Source organism: Girardinichthys multiradiatus, chromosome 22, assembly GCF_021462225.1.
Source record: "Girardinichthys multiradiatus isolate DD_20200921_A chromosome 22, DD_fGirMul_XY1, whole genome shotgun sequence".
NCBI classification, from domain to species: domain Eukaryota; kingdom Metazoa; phylum Chordata; class Actinopteri; order Cyprinodontiformes; family Goodeidae; genus Girardinichthys; species Girardinichthys multiradiatus.
In genome coordinates this window covers 45,268,101-45,277,535 of record NC_061814.1, presented here as the reverse complement: position 1 = coordinate 45,277,535, position 9,435 = coordinate 45,268,101, and the positions used below count along the sequence as shown (strand labels likewise).

At 41.3% G+C, this 9,435-nt stretch overlaps 1 protein-coding gene across 3 annotated transcripts in view; it reads left to right on the top strand.

Moving 5' to 3' along the window:
* The first annotated feature begins 4,178 nt into the window (after positions 1 to 4,178).
* ppp2r5d (protein phosphatase 2, regulatory subunit B', delta) overlaps positions 4,179 to 9,435 on the top strand; it is a 31,838-nt gene continuing 26,581 nt past the window's right edge. The window contains exon 1 of one of the 3 annotated variants that reach the window (XR_007035984.1): positions 4,179 to 4,410. Coding sequence is in view for 1 of the 3 variants with exons in the window: in XM_047351339.1 (XP_047207295.1) it covers positions 4,384 to 4,410 (27 nt within the window). In the remaining 2 variants the exon portion in view is untranslated. The remainder of the gene's footprint in view (positions 4,411 to 9,435) is intronic. The other 2 variants (XR_007035983.1, XM_047351339.1) reach the window with 2 other exon arrangements.

Sequence of the window (9,435 nt, the reverse complement as noted above, 5' to 3'; positions counted from 1 at the left end):
AGTGTCATACGATCACGTGATCCTATGCACTAAGTTATGTAGGAATGAACTGCTGTTTGTGTTTCCGGTATTCATTCATGAACGTGGTAATTAAGGTCTGAAGGAAGGACAACGGGACCGCATCACCATGGTTACAGCAGTAACGCGCAGTTCGGACGGCAGACAGAACGAGCCGCCCCTCCCCCAACAGCTACGGAGGTTAGCTGAAGCTAACCCTTTGTTCACTGTGGAAACTTTTCTCAACTTTGTCCCCGGACAACTTTTCTTCAGCTCGGTTCATGTAAGAGGTTAAGTGTTTTAGGCAGAGAGAGAAGTAGTTTAGAATGAAATAATCTCAACATTTTTTATTTTATGACGTCTTCTTTGTTATTATCAGTTTGTGTGTTTTAAGACAAACTTTCAAAGAGGAAGATCGGCGCCGTCCGCGCTTATGCATTTTAACCCTTTTATTGACAGTATTTTAAAGGTATGTGTTTGATTCTGATGATAAGCTATAAGTTTCTTTTGTGAACTTTCACTACTAATAGCTAAGAACACGTGTTTGCTGCTAAAGATCACTTACCCAAAAAGGTTGTTAGTTTTTAATCCAGTAAAATAATATTTCCCTAAATGTTATTTTACTAAACTTGAAAACTAAGTAAACACCATTAACCCCATTTCTCCAGAAAGATGTGGTTCTTATTCAAAATAATATTTCCGTAAATATTATTTTAATAAAGGCAGCTAATGAGACACCGTTGAGAATTAGTCATCCAGAAGGTTGGTTTTATTCAGCAGATCATTCATTAAAACATTATTTTATTAAAATAATATTTTATCTGATCTTGCATTGTGAATGGTTGTCTAAATGTTGCTGATTATTTTCTAAATTGGTTCCAAGACTAATTTAACTTCATTTCCAGATTCTTCAAGATAATCCTTGGTTCTCAAACATAAACATTGCATGGTAATGTTGCATCACTCTTTTGGTCATAATTATCAATCATCTTTAATCAACTTGTTTATATTGTACATAGTCCATTAGTCTTCATTATTCTTTAATTCTGATTGGTAGTTTAGTTGGATTGTTTTAACAAAGTAAAGAGTTTGTTGATTGAAATATGTTTGACTTTAAGTTGACTTATTTTTGTTAATAAATTCTTGTATTTTAAGAAATTGTGTGAATTTATTCCATATATGTGCAGAGTTTATGCTGTTCAATAATGTCAGAGCTCGTCTCACACCTTTCTATTCTGTCCTAATACCATCACCTTACTGGGGCTGGTATTCACAGGACAATCCTTAACAGACCCAAATATTATTTAATAAAATATTAGTATTAAATAATATATTCATAATTACAACAGTTATTTGCTAGCCATGTTTTTCATGATTTTATTTTAGAACTAGGCCCACATATTGAGGGGCTTTTAAGTAAAAACAGATGTGGAGGCATCCAACAATTTAATGTTTTAAAGCACGCTTTTCCAAGGAAAGGGTGACCCGTAATAAAACTGACCAAAAAGAAATTCTAAACCAGCAAAATAGATAACAGTTCACTCAAAAATCTTTAAATTATCTTTGTTTCAGATCTAAAAAGATATGCATGGTGGCACAGTTGATAGCACTGTTGCCTTGCAGCAAGAAGGTCCTGGGTTTGATTCCCAGCCTGAGGTTTTTCTGCATGGAGTTTGCATGTTCTCCCCGTGCATGCATGGGTTCTCACCAGGTACTCCAGCTTCCTCCCACAGTCCACAGACATGCCCGTTAGGTTAATTGGTCACTCTAAATTTCTTAGGTGTATGAATGAGTGTGTGCATGGTTGTATGTGTGATGGACTGGCGACCTGTCTAGGGTGTACCAGCTTCCCTGTGACCCATTATGGAATAAGCGGTAGAAAATGACTGACTATTTTATTTCATTACAATATTGCATGTTTAGTTTATTGGTGAACAGGTAAACATTAAAACAAATCCAAAATATTTATCATTTTATTTGGAAAAATACAACTTGTGGCCCTTGAGTACTTTAAAAGGACAGCCCTGTGCTAGACCATAGTTTGTCTTCTTGGCGCCACCTGCTGGTTCTTAGTAAGAATGCAGATTCCATCTTTATCCTCAGAATAGTCTGACACATTAGCAGCTCAGGATGGAGGTGGGTGAGTTGCAGTAAGTGTACATTTTCACACCAGTGGGTTTGTGAGGTTCATCATGTCATGTGTGCATCTATTCCACACTCTCGTGTATTGGACATTGAAAGTGGTGCAGGGTACATGTGGTTCCCTACTGGTCCCACATCAGGCCAGGGGACCGTTCCACATTACCTCCACCCATCCCATAAAAATCCTTCAGGTAACTCAATAAATCTTATCAGTGCTGCTTACTCTGTCTGGTGAAAATTCATCTTCTGGGTCTGACCTTAATTCCCTGTTCTGACCAAGGCTCCAGGAACTGCCAGATAACACTGTCTCTCCACTACTGAGGCCCTGATTGATTGGTGCCAACCTGAACACAGCAGAACATTCAAATACAACCTTTCTCTAGTTACTAGATGATCAGTTACTAAATGATTCCCAAACATTTCAGCCCTTGACCCCCAAATAACTGCCAGAGACTGGATCTATACAGAGTGAAATAATGAAATGTATTTTTTAATATATATATTTTTTTTTATGACATTTATATACATTTTAAAAGGTGTATTTTTTAAATGGGACATTGTTTAATTGTGCATTTCATAAGTTAATGGTATCTTTAATTATTACTTTTACTAATTATTAATTTACTTTTTTTAATGTCGATGCTGCTGCCCGTAGCTGCGGCCGTAAGGTCTGCGGTGTCTGTCGCGGCAGCAATCCCAGAACCCGGTGGTCTACACCGGCAGTAAGGGACGCTGTTAAGCTGAAGAAGGAGTCCTATCGGCTGTGGTTGGCTTGTTGGACTCTTGAGGCGGCTGACGGGTACCGTGAGGCCAAGCGTGCCGCGGCCCGAGTTGTGGCAGAGGCAAAAACTCGGGCCCGGGAGGAGTTTGGTGAGGCCATGGAGAAGGACTACCGGTTGGCCTCGAAGCGATTCTGGCAAACCGTCCGGCGCCTCAGGAGGGGGAAGCAGTGCTTCGCCAACACTGTTTATAGTGGGGGTGGGAGGCTGCTGACCTCAACTGAGGACATTATCGGGCGGTGGAAGGAGTACTTTGAGGATCTCCTCAATCCCTGGTGGAAACAGAGGCTGGGGACTCGGGGTTGGACTCTTTCATCACCCAGGCTGAAGTCACCGAGGTGGTTAAAAAGCTCCGCGGTGACAAGGCTTCGGGGGTGGATGAGATCCGCCCTGAGTACCTCAAGTCTCTGGATGTTGTAGGGCTGTCATGGTTGACACGCCTCTTCAACATTGCGTGGCGGTCGGGAACAGTACCTCTGGACTGGCAGACTGGGGTGGTGGTCCCCCTTCATAAGAAGGGTGACCGGAGGGTGTGTTCCAACTACAGGGGGATCACACTCCTCAGCCTCCCTGGTAAGGCCTACGCCAGGGTATCGGAGAGGAGAGTCCGGCCGATAGTCGAACCTCGGCTTCAGGAGGAACAGTGTGGTTCTCGTCCCGGCCGTGGAGCACTGGACCAGCTCTATACCCTCTACAGGGTACACATGCATGCCGCCAGATGGTTTAAAGTTGACATGCTGAATGTTCTCATTAAGACATCAAACCCAGAGCTGGATCAGAGGAACACACTTCTCCTCTGGCGGAGTCCCATGATGCATCTCCTTTAACAGGAGTAAGATCCTGATCTGTGCAACATGTTTCCAGACTGAGATGACTGAAGGAAAATCCTGAAGGATGGTTTTTGCGGGAGCTGGAAAGTGGTAAAATCCATCCTGATAACAGATTGATTAATCAGAGGAGAATATCTCCAGACAGATCTCACATTGTTTGTGTTTAATGAACTATTTATTTGATCCTGAATATGGGAACATGAACATCTGTTTCAATCTGCTTTCTACATTCATGAGATTATCTTCCCTTAGAAAACAGGGTTTTCTCCTGGACTGAGGGCTCTGGATGGCTCTTAAGTTCGGTTCGGAACCCGCTTTTTACATTCCATGGGTGTAGGTTCGGTTCGAAAACTGCACGGCCCGGTTTCCTCATGTTGGAGGTGCTCTGTGTTGCTGGGGAAGACTCCAAACCTGCATCGCTTCCCCGCAGCCTCGCGGTCGCGGTTACACTTGCTCTTATCCAATGGGAAAAATCCCTGTACCCGTAACTAGGCAGACGGTTGCTCCGGTAGCCAATCGGATTGGTCGTTTAGATGAGCGGGTGCAGGGAGCTGAGACTGACCGAGTGACAGCGTCTGAGTCCCGGGGAGGAGGATCGTAGAGGCTACGTGGGAAAAGTCAGCACCGGAGACAGGATGCCGAACAAACCTAAGAAGGAGAAGGTGAGCCTGGGGCTGTGGGGGTCAAACATGGAGCCTGTCCCTGCGGAGCAGAAGGAACAGCGGCGTGGAGGCGGTTTCAGATTTGATGGAGATGAAGGCCCGTTAGCATCACAGGTCTGAAGTTGGCTTCTGATTGAAGGCCCCAGTAAAGCGGTTTTCTTCTGACGGATTTATCCTGAGGAACCATAAAGACACAGAAATCCCACTCAGACACTTAGTGTAATACTTTTTACTTTAATAGCGGGAAGACTTAATGGGAGCAAAGCTTCAAGTTCATTTCAGTGAAGTTTCGCAGTGTCTTCAGAATAAAACTGTTTATATTTGACTGTTTCTGAAGTTTTCAGGATGGAAGGGAGAACCGAGTCATTAAAACTTGCTGAAGGGTCATCGTGGAGATAAAACCAGTAACCCACACCAGTTTGAAGAGTTTGAGCTGTTTAATATGAGTCCAGTGTTTGTGAAATAGGCTGTGAATCAGAGGCCAACTTCAGCAGAGCTACATAGGAGCAGTAAAACCGGGTCTGAGCTTCTTCGTGCTCAATCTCGTCGGTACCGGGCGGCTGTGTCCTGGCTGAGAGGGGGCCGTGGGCTCCGGAGGGAGATGAATTATTGATCCGTCTGAGAGCTCCAGGGCTCGGCTGCTAGCTGTCCCCCGGCTGCGTGACTCATCTGAGCGCCTCTGAAGCTGCGTTTCTCCGCAAACTGGTTCTGAAACACTGGTTCTGAGGTTCACCTGCTGGATCCCACTACAGCATCACCAGAACTATCAGTTGGTTGAATGTTTAGAGCGGTTCTAATGTGAGAACATAGATCAGGTTCCTGTAGTCCTGCTTGATCAGTGGTCGACATGAAGGACAGGTAAAGACCAGAGAAGACCTCAGGGTTCTGGTTCTGATGAGGATTAAAGCAGATTAGTGTTTGCTCTGATTTGTCATACAACTGACTGGTCTATCCATCTGATCACCCCCTGATCTATTATTTTAAGTAGATCCAGAGCAACCTTATGAGCAGAACATATCCTCAGACAGATCTCTGTATAAATCTAAAGCTTTCAGTTCTGACCCGACTGAAGATTCAAACTGCAAAAAGTCAACAACCTTTTCTTCAGAAACTCAAATCAGTTCACTGAAAACTTTTCAGAGCGGACGGTTGGAGAACGTTCCTCCGTCCACAACCTGAAGGAACTGGTAAAAACATGAAGCTCTGTATAAAACAAAGACACAATAATAGAAACAATTTAAGCAAAAATAAAAACCATGATAGAAATGATAAAGTAAGATTTTATGTTAAGATGCTGTTGGTTCCTTTAAATCAGTCCTGGTTTAAAGGAACCAACTGTTTCTGAACAGCTCATGTTTTCAGGCAGTTTGTTCCAGAGCTGAGGAGCATAGAAACTAAATACTGCCTCAGCTTGTTTGGTTCTGGTTCTGGGAAAATTCAGTAGGCAGGTCTGTGAATACCTACCTGACCTGTAGCTCCATTGAGCTTTATGGACCAACAGCAGAATTTTTAAATCTATTCTCTAGCAAACAGGGATCCACTGAAGTGATTTAAGAACTGGTTCTGGTTCTGAGGCCAGTAAAGACACTGTTGCAGTGATCTAACCTTTTGAAGAAATCATACACCTGTTCTGTTTCCTGGTTGGACAGAAAACCTTTCCTTCTGGTGATGATCTTAAGGTGATGGATTGATGATTTAGTGATAGGCTTTGTTTGGTTATTAAAGTTTTGACGGACCCATTCATGAATAGTTTGGACACAGTTGCTGTAGTGAAGTATGGTTGAGCGGTGACACAGAAAAATAAGGTCATCATCATAGGTATGGTAGATGTTATAGTACCCCATAATCTGAGCTAGTGGAATCCTAGAGATGTTGAATAAAAAGGGACCTGAGAATGGACCCTTGAGGAACTCCACTGTTGGGACCCACGTGGGACCCACAGCCATAGAAACAACATGAAAGATGCGGTACAAACTTTTCTGGAACTTTCTAAATAAATTGCATTGAACCTACTTCCAACATTTGGAAAAGGGGGGGCAACAGCGGACTTCCCATGATCCCACTGACCGTATAAAACCCCCACCTTTCCAATGGTCCTTTCTCTTCCACCCGGGCTCCGCGTGAGGCTGGCCAGAGACCCAGCGCGCTAATGTCTCTTTGCTGACAAACAGACATAAACTCTTCAAACTGGATCCAAGGATGTCATATGATCATCGATCATATGCACTGAGTTAAGTACGGATGAATTACTGTTTGTGTATCTGGTATTCATTCATAAAAAGGGGAAATTAAGGTGTAAGGATTGCTTGACTCTGAGGCCTGCAGAAGCAAACTGTGTTCCAGAGACGCTGTCTCTACGAAGCCAAGTGGAGCGGTTTTCCCAGTCTGAAAGGAGACAACAGGAACCGCATCACCATAGTAACGTACAGCTTGGTCGGCCTGACAGCGAGCCTTCGTTCAAAGTGTATGTTTCTTCAAACTTCGTCGTCGCCCGGACAACTCCTCAGCATGGTTCATACGAGGTTAGGGTTTGGGCAGAGTAATAGAGAAAGGTTTATGATCTGAGCGTTTTTCATTTTATGAAGTTTGTTTTGTTTGTGTTGAACTCAGCTATCTTGGTGCTAGCAGGCTATCTGCAGCACACGTGCTCAGCTTTGTGTTCTTTGTGTGTTTTTAAAGTTAAGACAAACTTTATTTAAAAGTTGATTTTAACACAGAATATAGATCATAATGCGCCGTCTGCGCTTATGCATTTTAACCCTTTTATTGACAGTATTTTAAAGGTGTGTGTTTGATTCTGGTGCTAAGCTATCAGCTTCTTTTATTAGCTGTAACTGCTAAGAGGTAATTAAGCCCCATTTCTCCAGAAAAATTTGGTTCTTTTCCAAAATACCTCCTTAAATATTTGACCATTTCCTTAATAATATTTCTTTGAATATTATTTTAATAAATAAAGGCAGCTAATGAGACACCATTGAGAATTAGTCATCCAGAAGGTTGGTTTTATTCAGCAGATCATTCTTTAAAACATTATTTTTTTTAAATAATATTTTATCTGATCTTGCATTGTGAATGGTTTTCTACAGGTATGCTGATTATTGCCAAAGTTGGTTCCAAGACTAACTTAACTTCATTTCCAGGTTCTTCAAGATAATCCTTGGTTCTCAAACATGAACATTGAATGGTAATGTTTGGTCATGGTTTTCAACCATCTTTGATCAACTTGTTTATATTGTACATAGTCCATTAGTCTTCCTTATTCTTTAATTCTGCTTGGTAGTTTAGTTGGATTGTTTTAGCAAAGTAAAGAGTTTGTTGATTGAAATATGTTTGACTTTGAGTTGACATATTTTTGTTAATAAATTCTTGTATTTTAAGAAATTGTGTGAATTCATTCCATGTGTGTGCGATTTTGCTGTTCAATAATGTCAGAGCTTGGCTCACCCTTTTGATTTTGTCCTAATACCACCGCCTTACTGGGCTGGTATTCACAGGACAACCCTTAACAGACCAAAATATTATTTAATAAAATATTAATATTACATATTAAATAATATTTTCAGATTCATAATCACAATATATGGCGTCCCTGGGTGGGTATTATTATGAACAGCTTGCACTGTACATAAATGCGAATGAATTAACCACAACTGCACATTATTGATGTACCAAGTGATGAGCTTAAAACCAGCTGTCACTGGTCACAATAGGACTGAAAATATCAGAGTTCTAACATCAGATGTCACTGATTATATTTAAGAGAATATTATAACTCGTGACATTCCTGGAGTTCACAATTTTAGACTTTCGACAAAATTAATAACTCTAATATCTCTGTGCTAGTAACAATCAACTCTGCTACATAAGCAAAATTTGAGATGTTCTGACTTGGTCTGGTTTCTTCTGTGTAAGCAATAACTTGAGACTTGGTTTAACTCTAGTTAACCTCACTGTCCAGACAGTTGCTGCACATCTGTATCCAGAGGCTGTGTTTTGTGTACGACCACAATATGAAACTGAATTAACTTGCCAGTTAATTTTAGTATCCAACTTAAGATTTTTGATGCATGTATCCATTCAGGAACTTTATAGTTTGTTTTATCTTTTGAAAGGACAGGATTTATTGCCAGATTAAATCCCAAATTTAATCTCATCCACCCTGCCATAAAGGGGGGTGAACCAAAAGCCAAATTGCAATTATTACACTTAGGAGGTGTAACAACTTTCTTTTTCCTTTGCATTTTTAAACAAAATTCCCTTAAAGGTCAAGAGTAGTGTCTAATCACTAGTTCTCCCAAAGAAAGGTGAAGAATTAACACTAAAATCACAAAATATCCTTAGAGAAAGGAGTAGCATTGTAACACTTAGAGCATAGTGTTGTCATAAGTCACAGGTTGAATGATCAACTTCTGTGCCCGTTTTACACTCATATAAATGTTTCCGATATATGTATAGTCAAATATACATATATAGCTGGACATACATTTGTTGTTGCTTTTAGCAACATTCTCATAACTTTGTTGTTGTTTTGTAGTGTCTGCCAGAATGATGGAATCAAACTCCATTATGAATTCAGCAGACGTGGAGATGAAGAAAGTGGTGGTTGCTGATCTCATCCGTTTGTCTCCAGATGAGCGGGATGTTTTAAATCAGTTTGACCTTGCTGCATGTGATAAAAAGATTAAAGAATTACTTGACCTAATTGAAAATCCAACTAGAGAGATTCTGATTTCAGATGTTGTTGGTAGGCTTACCTTGTTGTATCAGCAGAAATCACAACTGGAAGCTAAAAGATATCTTCAGTTAAAGACTGACCATCAGATGACCCTTCAAAGGGAGAATGCTGCAAAGCTTGAACTCTCAAAAGTTGAGGAGAGGATGGAGAAAGCTGAAGCAAAGTTAGTGGACCTGAAGGCAGACAAGCTCAAGAAAGCTTCATCCCAAAAGCAGGAACAGACCCTTCAGGTACCTGATTTGCGTTTTCACTCACAGCAGTTGCAGCAGGGTGCAAACTCAGACAGCAGG